The sequence below is a fragment of the Monodon monoceros genome, unplaced genomic scaffold, assembly GCF_005190385.1.
Source record: "Monodon monoceros isolate NGI ecotype Baffin Bay Population unplaced genomic scaffold, NGI_Narwhal_1 Super_Scaffold_3, whole genome shotgun sequence".
NCBI classification, from domain to species: Eukaryota; Metazoa; Chordata; class Mammalia; order Artiodactyla; family Monodontidae; genus Monodon; species Monodon monoceros.
Window position 1 is genome coordinate 54,486,269 of NW_021703780.1, and position 21,887 is coordinate 54,508,155.

Consider the following 21,887-nt stretch of genomic DNA (forward strand, 5'->3'; position numbering starts at 1 on the left):
AATTAAAGGACACTAAGAAGAAGCAATCGGCTAACCCAAAATGTGCATTTTTCTACAGGACACCTTCAAAATAAGCTAATAAGAACTATAACCAAAAAAGGTAGGGTGATCTTTCTAGTTTCAAAGAGACATAACCAAATATAATGAGTGGAACTTGACTGGATACAGATTTGAACAAAGCTATTTTTTTTTTTGGCCGTGCCACATGGCTTGCAGGATCTTAGTTCTGTGACCAGGGATTGAACCTGGGCCCATGGCAGTGAAAGCACCGAGTCCTAACCACTGGAGCGCCAGGGAATTCCGGAACAAAGCTACTTTTATAAAAAGATCTTTTTTTGAGCAATTAGGGTATTTGAACACAGACTGGATGTGAAATGGTATTATTACTATTAATTATATTAGGTGTAAAAGGACATTGTGATTGTATAAGGAAAAAAAATGTTTTTAGATGCATAATGCAGTACTAGGGGAAAAATAAGTGCCTGGAATCTGCTTTAAAATACTCCTCCCCAGGGACTTCCCCAGTGGTCCGGTGGTAAAGAATCCGCCTTCCAATGCAGGGGACTCGGGTTTGATCCCCACTCGGGGAACTAAGATCCCACATGCCATGGGCAACTAAGCCCACGCTCCACAACTACTGAGCCCGTGCACTTCAACTAGAGAGAGAAAACCCACATGCCACAACTAGAGAGAAGCCCGAGTACTGCAGTGAAGATCCCGGGTGTCGCAACTAAGACCCAACGCAGCCAAATAAATAAATAAATAAATAATAAAAATGAATTAATTAAAAAACACTCCTCCCCATCCCCCACCCTCAAGTGGGAGAGGGAGAGAGAAAACAAGATGGCCAAGTGTTGATGGTTTGTTGAAACTGGGTGATAGGTACATGGAGATTTGCTGTATTACCTGCTTTTCTGTGTGTTTAGAAAGATTCAGTAATAAAGAGTTAAATAATAATTAAAAGTTACAGTAGCAACTCTGCTCAAAAAGGAAAAAGTCTCCTGGCACAGTTTAAAAAGGCCTTGTGATGCACTTACTTCATCTGCCTGTGCAATTTCCACAGGTGGATTTCGGGAGGCAGAAAGTAACATAACTACTCAGTAATTTTAAAGTCCTGAAAAGTGAAATACCTTGTCCAATATGACAGAGTCGGAACAAACTGCAAGAGCCGCCAGGGTTCCCGATTTCCATACCAAATGGCCTCACAGCAAACCAGGGCTCTTGCTCTCCTGGCCCCTGGAGTAGAGTGCAAGGCACAAGCTGGGGAGCAGGACGAAGGTGACCCACAGCCAGAAGGTCAGGAGCCAGGGCAACCTGCTGTTGGCAGGGCAAGAAGGTGTTCTGATGACCCCACAGGAGCAGGGACAATCTGAGTTTGGAGCCCTCCACGCAGAGCAATGCACCAACAGAGGGAGGCCCTCTGATCCAGAAACCCACCTTCCTTCTAAAGACACATTGGTCAGGACCATGCAGAGTTCTTTTGGGAAATAAAATGTAATCTAACTAAATGAATCTGCCCCATGCAAGATGAGACAAAGAGGGAAACTGAGAGGTTCTTTTCCCAGTGGAGCGACAGACTCCTCCTGGATCTCTGGTGAACCCCTTCCTCTGGGTCTCTCCCCCAACTCCCCACCAGCCAACCCATGTCCAGGTGCTGGCAATTCCAGATTTTTAACTATTAGTGAATGGAGCCACGTCCTCTGCTCAGACCCCCTCCCCACTTGTCCCAAGTCGCTGTGGATTTCCATCCACTCTCCAGGCCACAGCCAGAGAGCTCTTCATAAAATGCAAACCAGATCCCGTCAATTCCCATCAAGTCAAGGTCTAAACTCCTTAACTTGCTGATAAAAACCTCTCGATCTGGCCTGAATTCTGCGGTGAGCGTAGGCCTTCAACACGCAGACTCCGCGTTGCTTAACCCCGGCTGCACATGCCAGCACCCAGCAAAGCTTTTAAAAACTACTGATGCCCAGTCCCCACCCCCTGAGATTGATTTATTGGTTTGGGGAGGGCCCAGGTATTATCTAAACGGTTCCCAGGTGATTCTAATGGCAGCCAGCATAGAGAACACTGACTCAGCACGCTGAGCATTCAGATCCTTAACACCTGTTCTCTTGCACCGCCCCCCACCCCTCCCCGAGGCCTGTTATCCTCATCCTTTCCCCGGCCAGAAACGCCCTGTGCACTCCTCATCCCCTTCTGCCCACCTAATTCCTTCTCAGCCTTCGGGCCCAGGCTCCACATCCCTTCTTTCACATCTCTGAGGCCCAAGCCCAGGACAGGAGCCCCCTCCTCCCTCCTCCCGAGTCTCTGTTTTTCTCTCTCGTGGGATGGGGACTCGAGGAGACCGTACCCAGCAGCACCTTGCCCATGGGGGAGGCTCAGCACATATTTGGGGAGGGAGCAGTAAAGGGTGCTGAGCAACAACAACGGATGAAAACCACCTGCCAGTTATGGAGCCCCCCCTGTGCAGCTCCTGTTCCAACGGCTCACACACACCCCACGCTCAGCTCCAGCAACCTCTAGGCGTGCGGGCCCCAGGGCTGCCCCAAGTGCGTTCATTTCACTGCTGGTCTCCCACCTAGGTTCTTTCCAGGTGGTAACCGTGAATACTCCTATGGGAAGCACTCATCTGCTTGGTCACTCTGAAAGTTTTCTGAGAAGCAGGGCTCACAGAAGCCTGCTCTCTGCTTGCAGGACCCAGTGTAATTTAACAGGGAAAATGTTTCCACTTCTGTAGTTTTGGTGTCTGCTGTGCTTCTGATGAACCCATCAGAACCCATCCTCACTATGAATACAGTACAGGACTGCCCAGAAATGATGTCATCTCAGAACTGGGACAGGACACTAGAGATCATATTACCAACCCACTATTTTACAGATGGGAAAACTAAGGCCCCAGAGAGGGGGAGCAGTTTATAATCAAAGCACTTAGAACCTGGATAATTGTAATAAGATGAACGGCTGGACATTTTCCATCTGCTGTTCACCAACCACTTGTAAACTTCCTTGAAAGTGGGGGTGACCACTTCCACCTTTACTGAGGGGGACATGGAGGCCAGGGAAGGTTAGTCACACGGCAATAACCCAGGTCTGACACGAGAGGCCCCGCCCTTCCCCTGCCTCTCCAGAGCCTGGCCCCTGCACTCTGCCCTAGGTATGCGGAATCAGCCTCCTCTGAATGTCTCCAGTGGAGAACGCAGGGGAGCAGCGCCCTACTCTGTTTCAGACAGCTCATTTTCCTAGGAAGGCAGTCTAAGGTCAGAAGGAGGCAGAGAGAAGAACTCAGGGCTTGACTCCAGGCCCAGGAATAACACCACAAAACCTTCACAGCTGGGTTCAAAGAAGGAAATGCTGCTGAAGGAAAGTCCTAAACCAACCGTCAAAAACCTGGGCTCTCGTGTGACAGGGCACATTTAAGGTGGCAAAAGCACCAGAGAAAGAGCTGGGTGAAGCGCCCCCACCTGGGTGAAATAGGTCCTGGAGGCGTTGGAGCCCAGGAGCCTGCTCTCGACGTGCTGCTGCACCCGCTCCAGGATGCTGTCCTCGTGCAGGAAGTGAACTTCGTGCTTCGTGGGGTGCACGTTGACATCCACATTCTGGGGGCTGATTTCTAAACTGGCAGGAAAAAAGAGAACAGTTACCTCACATGGTGAAGAATGGGGGTGGGCAGTTCACTCACGGTGTATGTGGTGGGTGGAAGACTTGAGGCCGAATGACACAGCGGTTAAGACTTCAAGGTCAAGTCTGAGTGACCTGGGTTCAAATGCTGACTCTGCTACTTGAGAGCTGAGTGGCTGTGGGTAAGTTACAGCATCTTTCTGTGCCTGTTTCCTCACTTGTGAACTGGACATAACACATGGTGGGGATTAAACCCGTGTAAAGCACTTTGCATGTACATGGCATGTTTATCATACGTCAGCTGTTATTATCACCTCTCCAGAACTAGTGGAATTTCTCATTACATAACCCAGGGCCAAGGCACTTAACTTCTCTGGACTGGTTCTCCCCTCTGTAACCATGAACCTGTCCCTATTTAGTGCTCAGTATTACATGGAGAGCAAAACAGTATATGTGAGAGAACTTTCTAACATTAAAATGTAATACAAAAGTCAGTTTAGAGGCTGTGCCAGCTATCAACTTATTGCCTCAGGCCAAATTCACCATTCACTGCTGGCTCTGATAATGGAGCGTTGTAGTGTGGATCTTTGTAAGTAGAGGGCACTGGACAGACCCTGGAGAAGGAAGGGTTTCTCTGCCAGGTTCGGGCAGGTTCCTCCTGGTGCAGGGGCAAGACCTTATTCACCTTTGTTTCACTAACACACTGCCTGGCACAAGGGAGCCTCTCGGTGGGATTCTGCAGGAGTGAATAAAGGAAAACTGTGCCCTTTACCTGTGAAAAGGGAAAGAACAACCTGTGCCAGTGGGGTATGGGATTCACTCTGACCAGGCTAATTAGCAAGTCCATCTCTTTCAAAGAGGACCGCTGGACAGAATTACTCTTCCTTGTGAGTCTTGGGTAAGGAGTTCAGAGCTGCATTACCTGAGGTACAGGAACGGGTGTGTGTTTTTGGGCAAATATGCTGCATACACCGTTTCTATGGCTTTTCTTAAGGAAGTTGACTCTACCAGACGATCTAGAAAATAAAAGTAATTAGCTCAAATCTGTCCCAAGGGGTGAGGTGACAGGTGCACACCTATACAATGCCATGACATCAGCTCAGGAAGAACACCTCTGGGGTGACATCCACATCAGCCCCCTTTACCATTATTACTCCTCAGCATCTCACTGTGGGATTGGGGCTCTCCTCTCACCCGAGTAGCAGAAATACGACAGGGCAGTCAATTCTGCCTCCCCACTCCCTTCCCCCGCCAGTCCAGGTGGACCACATGCCCTTGCTCAGAATTTCATTCTGCAAATACATCGTGGGGACCTACCACACGTGCCACAAGTTGGGAAACAAACTCTGGTAAATAAACCTAATTCCAACTCCCAGCAGTAAGGACCACAGGGGAGGGAGTGGCTACCTCTGCTCAGGGACCTCCAACAGTGGGGGAGCCAAAAGGAGTACTTAAGGTTAAGAGTGTGTTTTCCAGGCATTTCAGGTGGTAGAAATATCTGAATGCACGTTGGAGGTAATTTAGGAAATGAGGCAGGCTTGAGGGGGTGGAAAACAATAAAAGCTGGGAGAGATAAGACTAAAATCAGGAGAGATAAGACTAAAATCAGGGCATTGGCAGGTGGATTCTTAACCACTGCACCACCAGGGGACACGCGTTCGAGCCCTGGTCCCGGAAGATCCCACATGCCATGGAGCAACTAAGCCAGTGCTCCAAAACTACTAAGCCTGTGCTCTAGAGCCCGTGCGCCACAAATAACTGAGCCCACGTGCTACAACAACTGAAGCCCATGCGCCTAGAGTCCGTGCTCCACAACAAGAGAAGCCACCACAATGAGAAGCCCGCATGCCACAACTAGAGAAAGCCCGTGTGCAACAACAAAGGCCCAATGCAGCCAAAGATAGAATAAATTTTTTTAAAAAAGGAGCTGCTTTCAAAAAAAAGACTAAAATCAGAGGAAGATCTTCATACAACACAGCTCTCTTTTCTCCTCAGACCGATGACCTGCTGATGACCTGATGTCCTGTGTTGGTGGAGCCAAGGATATGCCACATCTTTTTATTTCCAATGAGAAGACCGGCCGTGATCTTAGGAATGAGGAGACTATTATTCTGAGTGCTCACTACATCACCCACAGCTGCCTCAATAATGCTGCTGTACTGTGTAATCTGACAAAAGGGCAGCTGGAGCCCCTCAGCTGAGATTTCTGAACTTGAGATATGCCTAAGGAGTGTTCTTTGTCCCTGCCACCTGAGCGAGCCTGTCCAGTGTGTAGATAAGTGAATGACACACATAAGAGTCTGAACTAACCTCTAAAAAGTCTACAAATAACAAATGCTGGAGAGGGTGCGGCGAAAAGGGAACCCTCCTACACTGTTGGTGAGAATGTAAATTGATACAGCCACTATGGAGAACAGTATGGAGGTTCCTTAAAAAACTAAAAATAGAATTACCATATCATCCAACAATCCCACTCCTGGGCATATATCCGGAAAAGAAGAAAACTCTAACTCAAAAAGGTATATGCACCCCAACATTCACAGCAGCACTATTTATAACAGCAAAGACATGGAAGCAACCTAAATGTCCATCAACAGATGAGTGAATTAAGAAAATGTGGTTTAGGGACTTCCCTGGTGGTCCAGTGGCTAAGACTCTGCACTCCCAATGCAGGAGGCCCAGGTTCAATCCCTGGTCAGGGAACTAGATCCCACATGCTGCAACTAAGACCCAGCACAGTGAAATAAATATTTTTAAAAGAAAAAGAAAATGTGGTGTATATATGTATATACACAATATTACTCAATCATAAAAAAGAATGAAATACTGCCATTCGCAGCAACACAGATGGACCTAGAAATTACCATACTAAGTGAAGTCAGAGAAAGACAAATATTATATGATATCACTTACATGTGGAATCTAAAAAATACAGATGCACTTATTTACAAAACAGAAAGACTCACAGACAGAAAACACACTTATGGTTACCAATGGGGAAAGTGGGGAGAAGAATAGGAGCATGGGATTAACCAATACACACCACTATATATAAAACAAACAACAAGGATTTACTGTATAGCACAGGGAACTATATTCAGTATCTTGTAATAACCTATAACGAAAAAGAATCTGAAAATATATATATAGACGTGTAACTGATTCACTTTGCTGTGTACCTAAAACTAATACAATACTGTAAACCAACTATACTACTTCTTTTTTGCGGGGGCAGCTACACGCAGCTTGCAGGATCTTAGTTCCCCAACCAGGGACTGAACCCAGGCCATGGCAGTGAAAGCGCTGAGTCCTAACCACTAGACCGCCAGGGAACTCCCAATCAACTATAGTTCAATTAAAAAAAACAAATACTGCCTGCACCTGAGATACCCCCTCCCTGTATCCTGCTGTGCAATTTCCAATGGTGGGCCTTGATATAAGGAGAGAACAAAGATCTGCCCAGGGCCTGCTGGTAAAGGCTCTGAGGCCAGCAGGCGAGCAGGCTGAACTGGCTCCCAGGAGCCTGGAATGCCGTCTCCTGGGCGCCCTCTCACAGGCAAGAACCAGACTCCCCAACTGTCAGCCAACAATGAGCACATGTGAGAGGGCTGAGCAGACTAAGGGCAGAAATTAAACCACATTTCGGCATGAGGTTTTCCTGGGTGTAATCAAACCTGTCCATAAGGAATTTTTCCATGGCCCCCTAAGGTTCCCTGTGGATAGATTTCCCCACGTGGCTCTTTCTCACTTACGATTGATGAAGAGTAAGAAGATGCACTTCTTCACCGAGTAGTTTGCATTGGATATGTAGCCATTCATTTTGAAGGCGAGGGTTTTATCCTCACACCCAACTTCTATCAATTCTCTGAATGGAATAAGAGAAATTTTGAGGCTTTGGAAAAAAAATGGAAAATTCAAACTTTCTAAAGAATCAGAGTTGGAAAAAGCAGGGCTCCTTCCCATAAACTGACTGCCAAATGTAGACCCCTGTGACTTGGTTCATTGAGATCCCCGGGGCCTGCCCATTCATCCGTCTGTCCACCCATCCACCCACCTACCCACCTAGCTAGTGTTTTCAAGCACTTATGATATGTTATGTGCCAAGCGTCACCATCACTGCTAGGACACAGCAAGTCCAGGCTCTGAGACCTTATTTTGCCGAAACTTTTATGTATCTTAGTAACTAAGTCCCAAAGATGAGATTCCAAAGAACTCATCTCTGCTGAATCCCTCACTCTGCTGATGGGCACCACGACGGGGCTCCTGTGTGGTGCTCCCCAGAGTGTGTTTATGGGGAGGGGAGGCTAATAGGTGAAAGGAGGTTCTCCCACAAGCCACACTCATTTCTGCCTGAGGGCCTCACAAGTGCTGGTCCCTCTGCCTGGAAAGCTCCCACTGCTAGCTAATTAATTCCTCCTTATCCCCTGTAACTCGGGGACCACTTCCTCAAAGAGCCTTCTATGACAATCCCTCTCCCCAACCACAGGAGATCCCCCCACCTTATACTTTTCCTTTGAGGCATATAGCACAGTCACTAATGAATGGAATAATTATTTCCTGTGTCTTTCCAACTAGAATATGAGTCCTCTGAGGGCAAGAATCCTTTCTGCTTTATTCCCTACTGAATATCTCTACCACACAGCACAGCACCCAGCAAGGAGCACTTGCTCATTAAGCACTTGCTGGATGGATGGAGGATGCTTTGCAGGCAGTGGTGTGTGCTCCCAACCTGAGTAGAGGGCACAGCTCGCCTTTCTTCCATCAAATCCTCTCTTCCCCAAAAAAGAGGCTGGTGTTCTGGAAACATATTTTGGGAACTGCTGCTCTCTTACAGTCCCTAGGAATTTCATAACAACTAATTCTGAGTCTTAAAATTTGGTCAATGAGCTCTTAAAAGTTTCACTGTACAACACAGCTCTCTTTTTGCTCTGGGAGCACAGCTGAAAAAACAATTCCTTAATACTTAATTAGTAAGAAAAGGGTAGTTAAAAGCAAATTGACTGTTCCCTAGCTAGGAACGTGGTTTTATTCCAAGAGTGAGTAATTTGTCCTTCAAAGTAGAAAACTGAGTTCTAGGACTATTGCTCCTGCTTTTAAGATTATTGGAAAAAGTGAAGTCAGGGGCTATCTAGTTCATCTGTGTACCCCCAGCATCTGGTGCACACCTGGCATATAGAAGGCTCTTAGTATTTTTCCCCTCAGATTATGACACAGGCACTTTGGGCTTTGCAAAGTCCTGAGATTTAGCTATGGATCTGTGATGGAAACAGTGGTTTTCACCCACAGAAGGGAGTGTCGTGGAAAATCTATAATAATACAAGCAATTTTCCTGCTTAGGCTTTCCGTGACAAGATTTGGTGACACAAAACTGCTTGCCCCCAGACAGGCAAGTTTGTTTAAGGGCAGAAACATTTTATTTGTCTTTATATCCTTAACTTCTGACACAAAGACTGGAATATGGGAGGCAATTAATAAATGTTGAATGATAATAAATGCAATCCTAAAGTGATGATAATGAAAATACAAGGATAAGAGGGAGCACTGGAAGATGACAGAATTCTCCTATACTGGAGATATTTTGAAGACAGAGACCTGGGGAGAACACACTGATTCATAGCCAGAGCATCTAGGAGATGTCATGCACCCAAGAAGGGTTGATTCCATGAAATAATCTGAAACATGACACTAAGCCTGAAGCATGAAAACAAGCCTGCATATTTGGTTAAAGCAAACTCTTAAGGCAGGTGTTAACAGATTCCAAAATAATGTGACGGAACGCAGATTTTTAAAAATATAAATTATCAACGTACCGGCTAACAGCATTTCCAAAAATGGAGCGAATGTTGTCCACGGTTGTGGCATTGGGCAGTGTCCTGACGTCGGCTACCGTCTCACCTTGCTGATAAACAGAAGATCCAACTTACTGTCTCACAGGGCTGACTGAAACACCATAACCTCGTCTCCACGGGCAACTATAAAAAAATCCTTTCTTCTTTCACAATACATAACCATCCCCTATAAATCAAGAACTTACTTTTTTAACCGAGAAACTAATGCCTGAATTGTGTACTGAATACCTGGCAGAGAAAAAAACAAAACAGTAAAAAAAGAGTGGCCAAATGCAGAGTACATGCCCCCTTTCAGTTAAACAAATTGGTGGAGTTAAGTAATCTAAACAAAGATATATACAAACAAAAATATCTTTAAATGTCATATTTTACCCACAGGAAAATAAGCCAAAACAAAAAACTTTGCTTCTATACGTTGCTGACTAGACTCAAGGATATTTCAATACAATCTCCTCCTTGCCTACAGTTTTATTTTCACAAACTCAAAAGATCTGGGTTGCCTCAAAGACATCTTGAGAATGTAGCCTGAACACCCCCTGCACTCTGTTGTTCTGTCTCAGAGTCCCCAACACACGCCCTCCCCACCCGCTTCTTCTCCCCTGAGGTCCTGTCCTAGTATCTCCCAGCCTTTTCTCGGTTGGCTATCATTTACTACTCCTCCCACCATGGGCCCCAGGACCTGGAGGATTGTGTCTAGCCAAACGCACTTATTCAGTAACAATTAGTTCACTTATCACACCTAGAACTAAAACAGCCAACCAGAACTCCTCTATTTCCAGGAGCTAATTGATATTGTGATACTGATTCATACGATTCCAGGGGAAAAAAAGCAAAAAAACTTGATGTGTCTGTTCCACTTTAATAGAGGTAAATGTTTTACTGATTTTAATTTTTGTAGCAATACTGAGAAATAGTTAACACACCTCTATTACAATTCAAGGACAAGCAGGCTCAGAGAGCCATGCTGGGGCCACTGTACTAGCGGGTTAAGTCAATCCTGGACATAACGTTGTTTTCACCTGCCCTGAGTCCCTTCTCACTCTGTTAACAGGCCCTAGTCTTCCTTTGGGACACTACCTCTTCCCCATTTCACTTGATATATCCTTAGACTGCCAGTCAAGAAATCTTCTCCCCACAAATGTGGGCACACGATGGGGGGACCCAGGCTATGCCAATAAGATGCACTCTCCCGGGAGACAGGCTCTTGAGCAGAGTCAGGAAAGGAATGAAAACAGTTGGAGCAGGGCCACTATATTAAATCTCTGAAGCCACCCTGCTTCTTGTTCTCCCCAAGGAGCAGCCGTCCACACACTTCTTTCCACTTGCTGAGTCACTCCTCGCCTTTCAATAAATGTCTTTTGGGCTCAAGTTAATACAGTCAGTTTGTTTTGCCTGCCACCAAAGGACCCTCACTGATACAGAGACCAACTCCTGCTCTCTCCTGGGGACATGAAAGACAACCCAGAATTGGTGACTAAACCTTGACCAGAAACAATCTGTAGGCTAGTACTGCTGCTTACCATCTAGCTCAGCAACTGTTCTCAATTTCTAAGCAGCAGAACACATTCCTTTGGTGAGAGAGTGGTTCAGAGACCCCCGCCCAGATTTTGGACTGTACCTGCCGACAACTTCCAGAATTTTCCCATACTCTTCACTTGGATTTTTTAAAGCTTTCCTCCTCGTGGATATGTTGTAGAAAAGGTCCTCTACCTGAATAGAAGATTGATTTTTCTTGTAAACTCACAGAAATAGATGGAAATAAAGCTGGGTCTTAAGGCAGAGAATCCAACTACATTTATCACCAGCACAGTTCTAAACATTAGGAGAGGCGGCAAGAGATGGGGCAGTCTTAACAAAAGAAAGAAGGGATATTTCACCTGCCTCCCACTTTACTCACTGATTTCTCAGATAGGTACTGGGGGCTACCTCCATGTCAGGCTCTTTGCCTTGTGCTGGGAATAAGAAGACAAATGAAGCACAGTACTGCCCAGAATAGCACAAGATTTAGTGGGGCAAACATAAACTTATAAACAATTACAATACCACATGGCATTCAAACCTATTTTGCAAACTAAGAATAATTATCAGATCTTTTAGGGGTTATTGGAAATTACACTGTGGTCCCAGGTACAGGATTCCCCCTTAACACGCACTACGAAGTACACGTTCATTTCGGCCCCCACCCCCCACTCCACCTGCCTCAACAAGCCCAGGGCTTCGAGGAGATGTGCTCTGGCTGGGGCTGCGGGTGGTAGGGTGGGATGAGTAACATGACAGTGGGGTGCTTTATGGGATCTCAGAACGGGAAGAGACCAAATGTGGCACCACAGAAATAAGGCAGTGTAACACTTTCTCCTAATTAATGATACAATCTGTTACTCAGAGCCCTTTGAGTGAGTGGCAGATATTCTTCGTTACATCCTTCCTTGATAGGTGAGCAAAGTGACGTTAAGGGACATTAAACGACTTGCCTCTGGACACACAACCACTGACTGGCAAGGCTAAGACTCTGACTCCTCAACTGGAGCCAAGCTTAAGGTTCTTTCAATGCCAGCTACCCTGCCACAGATTTCTGTGGTCTCAACAGAAGAAACTCCCAGCCTCTTAAAAAAAAAAAAGGAGGCGGTGGGCAGGCTGCCATGCCACAAAAGTCAATAATCATTTCTCTTTCTTAGAGTGTGGTATCTTGGGGCTCCCATTAACTAGTAAATATTCATTTTTTTTAATCCTTTGAGAACTCAAAGACAATTTTGTTTTTTACTTCAATATTTATATAAAGCTCTCTTTCAAAACTTTCCCCTCCCGTGTACCATTCTTACCGTGATCTGCGTCCCTTGATTGCCTGCACATGGTTTAGGTGGAGCTTTCAGCTTTCCATCTGAGTAATGTGCTCTATCAGAAAATATAAGAGATTACTGAGAGCTAACAAAAAAAAGAACAGACACTTACCCAAAGAGTAAAAAGGTAAATTACACAACAATAGATTAAAATATAGCCATGTTATAAATTGTCTTAGTTACCCGTTTCCTCTCTTTTTCCACTTCCATAACCATTCTAATTTGATACCAAAGGAGGGGGGAAAAATCCATTTTTTGGTTTGTTTTTTTTGGCAAATATTGCTTTTTAGTTCCTGAGTTCTGGGCTACAAACAATAGTTTTGCCATTGCCTAAGATGACTGTAAAATTTTTTTCAATGATTCTGCAATCATTTATTTGAGGGGCTACCATGTTATCAGGCCTGTAAACGCCCTGTAATAAAGGCAGGCCTTTGGAGGTTCTTGATTTAGTGAGGGGACAGACTTTTCCCTTAAGTGTAGAACAAGGTGCTAAGTGATCCAGAGTAGGAAAACATTTAGCCTGGGGTGGGAGTGGGGGAAGTGTCACAGAAGAGTTGACAATTCACCTGGACTCTGAAGCAGTATAATCTCAGGTGGAGAGAACAGGGAAGACCATCCAGGAGGGGGAAAACATAAACAAAAGCAAAGAAGCTTTAGAATATGCAGCAGCTGAGGATGTGTGGAGGGGAGAGGCTGGAAAGATGGACTGAGTGCATTGGGAGGATGCTAGTTGCTATGACAATGACTCGATTTCATCCTGCCACAGAAGAAGAGCTACTAGAGGTCCCAAGCAGGGGCAAAACACCCCAGAGGCAAAGAAATGGAACCTGTGTCCCAGACTATTTCAGAAGACATTCACTCACAAGTGGCTCCCCAGTCTGTCAGAAGGGATTCTAATCATATCAGCCCAGCTAGGTCCTAGGGCTGTTACAATTTGCATCGAGTAAACCCGCTCTAGCACCAGTGCTGCAGACTCTGAAATGTTCCATCTTCCATTACTGCACACACTCAACTGTTAAAGAGGGCTGAGAAACAGGCAGAACTGCCCTTTATTGAAGCTATTTTCTATATAAACTAACAATCTGTATGATAAAAAAAAAATTCTGTTTTTTGGCGTGAATTAGACACTCAATACCCATCTTTCACTAGGGAATAGCCAGTGCTTATGAAAACAAAGGTGTGATTTTGATTCCCTGAATCCCCTTTCTGTTCTGTTCCAAGGTCATTCAACAGCCTCTGAAAACTGTGCCAACATAAAAGACAGCCAGTGGCCACCTGTGGGAAGGTGCGGCGGGGGGCTCAGAGCGGCTAAGGAAACAGGATCCTTCAGCACCCCAGCCATGGCCCCATATTCAAGCCAAAGGGACATCCTGCCAAAGGGCAAAGGGGCAGAATGACATCACAGCTCCCATGGACTCAGAATTCCTCTGTGTAACAGACACCTTGCTAGGCACTTGTAATCTGTTACATCATAGCTTTCACGAGTCCATAAAGTAAGATTATTACCTATGATGATCCCTGTGGATTATCAACTAAGCCAAAGGCAGGAAAGAAATTTACCCAAGATCTAGGCCAAAAAAGATAACACTGGTGTTCAGATAGGATTACTTTGAGATGCAGGCAAAAAGCACATTTCAGGATGAATATATACACATAGCAGAGGACAGCACTATACCTGTATGCACACTTCCCGTCAGCTGTTTTGGTTGTAATGCTGACGTGAGCCACATGGCTTATGCTGGCCAAAGCCTAAGGAAAAAAAGGAAATGGAATGAAAGAAAAACCCACTGCTGGGTCACCCCATCTCATCATTAATGGAGAAGTTATCTCAATTGCCTCTTCTGTTTTGTATTAACAAATGGCAACAATGAGCACTCTGCTCACTCGCTTTGATGACGCTTTTTTTTTTTTTAAAAAAAGAAAGCTATTGAGTTGAATCTGTAGCATAATTACTAGAACAAGGGAAAAATATATATATAAAAGTCCAAAAGGAAACACACCCAATTTTTTTTTTTTTTTTTGGCCACACCGCACAGCTAGTAGGATCTTAGTTCCCCAACCAGGGATTGAACCTGGGCCCTCGGCAGTGAGAGCACTGAGTCCTAACCACTGGACTACCAGGGAATTCCCCACCCCCAAGCATTAACGTTAACCTTAATAGCAACTGTGTTCAGGTGTAGAGTTATAGGTGTATTTAATAGTCTCAATGATTTGTCTTCTAACAAGTTTAAAGCCTGCCTTCAGAAATGGATAATGGAAACACTGCAAATAGATAGTGCTGTATACTATTATTCAAAACTGTTTTCTATAAGCAATTTTATGTTTAGAAATATAAATTTAGGGACTTCCCTGGTGGCGTGGTGGTTAAGAATCCACCTGCCAGTGCAGGGGACATGGTTTCGAGCCCTGGTCCGGCAGGATTCCACATGCCGCCAAGCAACTAAACCCGTGCGCCACAACTACTGAGCCCTCCTACCACAACTACTGAAGCCCGCACGCCTGGACCCCGTGCTCTGCAACAAGAGAAGCCCCCGCAACGGGAAGCCCAAGCACCGCAACGAAGAGCAGCCTCCGCTTGCTGCAACTAGAGAATGCCTGCGCGCAGTAACGAGGACCCAACATAGCCAAAAATAAATAAAGTTAAAAAAAATATATATATATAAATTTAAAATTATGCAGGGACTTCCCTGGTGGTCCAGTGGTTAAGACTCCGTGCTCCCAATGCAAGGGGCCCGGGTTCGACCCCTGGTCAGGGAACTAGATTCCACATGCTGCAACTGAGATCTCACACTGGGCAACGAAGATCCCACATGCTGCAACTAATACCCAGCCCAGCCAAATAAATAAATAAATATTTTTAATTATGCAATTAAGACTAAACAAATTAAAAGAAAAAAAAAGACCATTTTTTTCCCCTTAAAATCAGGATTGGTTTGCTAGCCCTTTGGAATCTGTATCTCCTTTCCCAAGGACACCATAGCATAAAAAAATGCAACCCAGGCACTGTGATGGGGTCTGTGTGACAGCATCTCAGGAGACAGTGAATACAGCTGTGGCAGACTCAGTTCATTAACAAGGACCATGGCTCAGGCTCAGAGATTACCAGGTCCTAGCTGGATTTCCCTGGTGTATGTAATTGAGCTAATTTTCATCATTAAAAATGTAAATGATTTTGCAACCTGTGGTAAGGAAGGACATTAAATACATCCAAAACTACAATGCTACCCAACACCAGGAAAAGAAAGGGCCACTGGCAGATGGTCCTGCTGCTTCAGGGGCCTTTGTACCGGCACTGGAGCAAGAGGACAGGAACACAGACTCTGGGGTCAAACTGCCAGGGCTCAATTCCCCATTCTGCCACTTCCTAGCTGTGTGGCCTGGTCATGTTTCTTAAAGTCTGTCAGTTTCCTCGTATGTATGTAAAACATGGTAATAATAATAATAGAACCTACTCTACAGAGTTGTTAAGAGTGAAAGGGTTAATACACACAAAGGGCTGAGAACCATGGATGGAACACAGCAATCCCTCAATAAATCTTCCCTATTTAATTACAACCCCAAAGATACCCTACAGCTGGGCTAAGGCTCCAGGAGGCCATGCGCTTAGGAACTGACTCAGGAAGTTGCAAAGCCAGAATGAAACTGCTTTGCTAGGGTTGACCTGAGGCCTACTTAAAGTCAGGGGGGCCTCAGGGTACACAGTCTGATGTTGCCCCTACCTGGAACAACCTGGGGCTCACTGTGAGCCAGAGGGTGCTTGAGACTACCCGGATTTGATCTAAATTGCAGTGACTGGGTCACAGCTGCCTTTTAATTTAAAAAAATCAAATAGGGAATTCCCTGGTGGTCCAGTGGTTAGGACTCAGACACTTTCACTGCTGGGGCCCAGCTTTGATCCTAGTTGGGGAACTAAGATCCCGCAAGGCGCTCAGAGAGGCCAAAAAATAAAAGAGAATAAAATAAACAGATAAGTCAAATAAAAGTAAACTACATTCACATGATAAAAAATCCAAAAACTACAGAAAGGCCTAAAACGAAAAGTAATTGACCCCATTCCCCTCCCCGACCCTGGCTCTCATTTCCCCCAAATAACTACTCCAAACAGTTTCTCTGGTACCTCAGAACCTGTGGAAAGGAATACAGCCCTGCCAACACCCGGATTTTAGCACAGTGAGACCCAGTGACACCTATTTCCCCTAACCTCCAGAACTGTAAGATTACAAATTTGTGTTGCTTTAAACCACGAAGGTTGTGGTCATTTTGGGGGGCAGCAATAAGAAACTAATACAAACTACTTGAAAAGGATACATATTTTTACTCACAAATGTTATTTCTATAAATTTATCCTAAGGAAATAACTGAACAAAACACATTGTATGTACATGAATATTCACCAGAGCATTAAACACGAAAAAAATGGCAAAGAGCATAAATGTTCAACAGGAAATTATATAAATAGACTGCAGTATGTACAAGTAATAGAACAGGGACTTCCCTGGTGGCGCAGTGGTTAAGAATCCGCCTGCCAATGCAGGGGACACGGGTTCGATCCCTGGTCCGAGAAGATCCCACATGCCGTGGAGCAACTAAGCCCGTGCACCACAACTACTGAGTCTGTGCTCTAGAGCCTGTGAGCCACAACTACTGAGCCCACGTGCCACAACTACTGAAGCCCATGCGTCTACAGCCCATGCTCCACAACAAGAGAAGCCACTGCAATGAGAAGCCTGTGCACTGCAACAAAGAGCAGCCCCCGCTCGCCACAACAGACCCAATGCAGCCAAAAAGAAATAAGTTTATAAAAAAAAAGAACAGTATGTAGCCATTACAATTTATGTTGCCCTACATATACTGAATAATATATTGAATAATATCTTTATATCCAGAGTATTGTCATAAAAATATAAGATACTATTTTTATCCATTTTCTATTTAATATATCCCTATGATACATCATATAATTTCATTCACAGCTATTTCAGAATATAACTTAAAAGGACTCAAAAAAAAAAACCGATGAAACTATTTTTATACCAAGAAAATTAACAGTAATTTCTCCTTAATACCATCAAATAACCAATCTGTGTTGAAATATCTGTCTCAAAAGAGATTTTAGTTTGTGCAAATCAGGATCCAAGTAAGATCAATACATTGGAGCTGGTTCACATGCCTCTTAAATCCCTTCTAATCTATGCTTCTTCCTCCTTTCTTTACCTTTTTTCCCCCATACAGTTCACTTTACAGGAAACAAGTCTTTTATCATGTGATTTCCAGTCTCAGTACCATTTACCATGCTCCCTTGCTCCTTGTATTTTTCTGTATATGGGTACTTGGATCTAAGTATTGGTAAGATTCACATTTGATTTTGGACAAGAAACCTTGGTAGATGGTGCTATCTTCTTCCATCAAGAGACCTGGGGGGTCTCTGTAGATACAGTTTATGGTGTATTAAGTATTTACGGATAGGGAGGGTGGGAGGGAGGGAGATGCAAGAGGGACAAGATATGGGGATAAATGTATATGTATAGCTGATTCACTTTGTTATAAAGCAGAAACTAACACACCATTGTAAGGCAATTATACTCCAATAAAGATGTCTAAAAAAGTAATTAATTAAATAAAATAAAATAATTAATTATTTTTAAAAAGTATTTATGAACAATTCTCAGTTTTGGAAAATTGAATCTAAGTTTGTTTAGATTTGCATGTATTTAACAAGTAAAAAGTATCATGTCTTATTGACCTGCTGAGAAACATATGCTGACAAATGGCAGAAATAGCATCACAGGAGGATGTTTTACACATTTCTTCAATCCTCAGCTTACCTCACCCCGAAAGCCATAGGTAGAAATATGAGCTAAATCCTCAAAGGACTGCAGTTTACTTGTGGTGAACCTCTCACACACAATCTCCAGATCTTCTTTCTAGAAGGTGCAAAAAAATCAGTGAATAATTATGTTACTCATTTTTCCAAATCTTTTTTAATTTCCCTTTTCTTGATTGAATCCAGGAAGACATTCCTCTTGGGAGAAGAGTTCTAAATCAGCAGGAGCCTCCTCTCTGGACATCCAGAACTCCACTCGGTCCTGCTGCTCCTTCTTCCTCTCTCGCCTCATTCCTCAGCCTCATTTGCTGCTTCTGTCTCATCTCCCCTGAGAGTAGATAATTCACAGTTCCATCCCTGGACCTCTGCTCTGTCTACACTCAATGTCTTGACGATCTCACCCAGGCTCACAGATTTTACAAAAATCATTACTGTATTAGAAAACTTCTTTATTAAAAATCTATAGGTACATTTAATTGTAGTAAAATACACATGACAAGATTTACCATTTTAACCCTCTTTAAGTGTACAGTTCTGTGGCATGAAGTACATTCACATTGTTGTGCAACCATCACCAATATCCATGTCCAGAACTCTTTCATCTCCACAAACAAACTGTACCCATTAAACAAAAGCTCTCAGGACTTCCCTGGTGGTCCAGTGGTTAGGGCTTCATGCTTCCATTGCAGGGGGCAAGTGTTCAATCCCTGGTCGGGGAACTAAGATGATCCCGCAGGCCATGTGGCGCAGGCCCCCAACCCCCTGGAAACCACCATTCTACTTTCTGATTCTATGCATTTAGCTACCCTAGGTACCTCATACAAGTGGAATCATATAGTACTTGTCCTTTTGTGGCTGGCTAATTTCACTTAGCATACTGTCTTCAAGGTTCATCCACGTAGTAGCACTTGTCAAAATCTCACTCCTTTGTAAGGCTAAATAACATTCCATTGTATGTATCTATAACATTTTGTTTATCCATTCATCTGTTGATACTTGGGTTGCCTCCACCTTTTGGTTATCATGAATATGTTGCTATGAACATGAGTGTGCAAATCTCTTCAAGGCCCTGCTTTCAACTCTTTTGGGTATATACCCAGAAGTGGAATTGCTGGATCATACGGCAATTGTTTAATTGTTTTGAGGAACCACCACACCATTTTCCACAATGGCTGTACTATTTTATATTCCCACCAGCAACATACAAGAGTTCCAATTTCTCAACATCCTTGTCAATATTTTTAATTTTTATTGTAGTTGAAATATTTGGTTTTTATTAATTACTTAATTAATTAACAGCCACCCTAGTGAATGTCAAGTGGTATCTCACTGCAATTTTTATTTGTAGTTCCCTAGTTACCAGTCATGTTGAGCTTCTCTTTATGTGAGTCTCATGGCTTTTAATACCATCAAAATGGAATACACCAAATTTTTATCTCCAGACTCACACATGTATCTAACTAACAGGCATCTTAAGTTCAACATACCCCCAAATGAATTTCTGATCTTCCCCCAAACCTGCTTGTTCCATAGCCTTCTCATCAGTAAATGGCAACTCTTTTTTTTCTATTTGCACAGGCCAAAACCTTGAAGTCATTCTTGACTCCTCTTTTTCTTACTCCCTGTACAAGCAAATTCTGAGAGCTTTGGTCTCCATCATCAACCCAGAATCTCACTGCTTCTTACATCTCTGCCACAACCAAACCGGTCCTGTCCGGTCCTTCTATCCTGTCCTGCTACAGTCTATTTTCTGCATTGCAGACAAAAGAGTTCTTATAAAACTTGCCAAAGCATGTCACCTCTTTGCTCAAAACCCTCTAAAGAGTATCCCACCTCATCCAGAGTAAAAGCCAAATATTTTACAACATCCTACAAGGTCCTACATGCTCAGCCTGGTTATCCTTCAGACCTCATTTCCTTTTAGGCTTCCACTCCCTCCACCACCCATTCTAGACATACCAACCCCCTTGCTAGTCCTTAAGCGTGTCATGCAAGCTTCCATTTCGTGGTTTTTGTGTGTATTGTTCTCTTTGCTCAGGACACTCAACCTTTAAAGTTTCATGAATCGCTCCTTGACCTCCTTATTCTCCTGAACAGTACCCAGCATGGAGTAGGTACTCAATAAATATTTATTTTTCAAACAATCCCATCCATAAAAGCCTAAAGTTTCCAGAACAGGGAGAAGTCCCACCACTTCCCGCAGATGTAACACACGAAGCACACAAACATCCTGCCACTCTGAGGTTTTCCTTACCCTGATCCCGGTGCCATTGTCTTGGATCTGAATCAACTTCAGGCCTCCCTCTTTAATAACCACTTGAATACTTGTGGATTTTGCATCTAAACTGGCAAATCAAACAAAAAAATAATAATTTATTAGTCTGCAACTACTCTAATGCACATATTTTCATACGAGTCAGGGGATAAGAACAAATTCCAGACAAATATAAGACTCAGTGTGTTTTCCTTTGTCTCACAGGCTCTGTGACTACATTGTTATCAGTTTACATGCTGTGTGAGAGAGAGGGAAGGAAGAGAGGGACGGAGTGGGGAACCATCATTTCCAATAGGACATTCAGCAATTTTTCTGTTCCTCTAGGAAAAAAAGAAAGGGAAGTTGGAAGTGGGACCTTTTAGTACATGCCTCTTTCTTACCTACTTTTCAACTAATTCTACCATCTGTTACTCAAACTTTATTCAGCCTCACGTTCCTAAATGACCCTTATAAAATGTCATTAAAAAAAATTCTAAATGTTTTTCTCTACTATTTTCTTTATGCAAATATATTTATGTTGAGAGAAAGAAAAAATGGCAGTGCAGAAAGCTCTTTAAGAAGTCAATACATCTTTTTATTCCTTCAAAGAGTAACCTACAAGCATAGAGCACCTACAGAGCTAGAGAAAATAAATCCAGACTGAGGCTGCATGAGAAAGAAAAGTTTCCTCCTCCTCACACAGAAAATTCTTTATTCAGAAATAAGATATTAAGTTACTTAAATATTAAAGATCTTTCTCAGGAGCCCCTGAATTGAAGTTGTACTTAGCCGTCTTGACTTACGTATTAAAAAGAGCATAACTGGACTCCATACAAAATCTCTGCTTAGAGAATTCTAATCCACTGATCTAGTATGTGTAGTGTTGCTGTAGTCTTCTGGCACAGTACAGTAACAGGCCTAAATCATTCTGTCAGTTAATTCTAACACCGCAGAAACAAAAGCCAGGCTTTGTGAATTTGAAGTCAAAAGGAGAAACCATCCCCAGTCTCCCTGCTCCTTCTTTTGTCTACCTTCTAATTCTCTTCCTTTCTCTCACTGGTCCTTTCAGACCCACTGTTCTTTCAGTCCCATTACCCACGATGGTTGTTTGTGTTTTCACAACAATCCCTTTACAAACCTACCAATCTTCGCTGGGCCATTTTTTTCCTTTTAACGTATAGATTTTATTAACATCAATGCATTTGAACACAAAGGATCTGACATAACGTTTAGGTACACTATGAGCCTCTGTCCTTTTTAAAGTTTACAGTTTACACCCAACTTTCTTTCCACGTTTTTAATCTCCTCCTTCCACAAGGTTTGTGTGACAGTTCTAAACTTCAGAATCCATAAAATCAGATATCTTCAAAGTGACCCCGCAAAAAGTAAAGGGCAGGAAAATCCTAAGTGGGGTCAATCACTTGGCAATAGGGAAATCACAAGTTAAACCCCAAGTCCACCGAACTCTCCTAAAATCTCAGCAATTTATTTAGAATAAAACT

General features: G+C 43.7%; 1 protein-coding gene and 1 non-coding gene across 4 annotated transcripts in view; both read right to left on the minus strand.

Moving 5' to 3' along the window:
- Positions 1-21,887, minus strand: part of MLH1 (mutL homolog 1) — a 52,690-nt gene that overhangs the window by 30,076 nt on the left and 727 nt on the right. The window contains exons 2-11 of one of the 3 annotated variants that reach the window (XM_029241734.1): positions 20,386-20,471; positions 18,133-18,231; positions 13,983-14,056; positions 12,290-12,362; positions 11,089-11,180; positions 9,656-9,698; positions 9,432-9,520; positions 7,374-7,486; positions 4,544-4,637; positions 3,465-3,618 (exon numbers count right to left, since the gene is read on the minus strand). In XM_029241734.1, the coding sequence (XP_029097567.1) occupies positions 3,465-3,618; positions 4,544-4,637; positions 7,374-7,440 (315 nt within the window). In that variant the 5' untranslated portion in view covers positions 7,441-7,486; positions 9,432-9,520; positions 9,656-9,698; ... (3 more) ...; positions 18,133-18,231; positions 20,386-20,471. Of the gene's footprint in view, positions 1-3,464; positions 3,619-4,543; positions 4,638-7,373; positions 7,487-9,431; positions 9,521-9,655; positions 9,699-11,088; positions 11,181-12,289; positions 12,363-13,982; positions 14,057-18,132; positions 18,232-20,385; positions 20,477-21,887 lie in introns of those variants that run through there. The other 2 variants (XM_029241733.1, XM_029241735.1) reach the window with 2 other exon arrangements.
- Positions 14,359-14,431, minus strand: TRNAE-CUC. The gene has a single exon. It is a non-coding gene; the product is annotated as a tRNA-Glu (tRNA).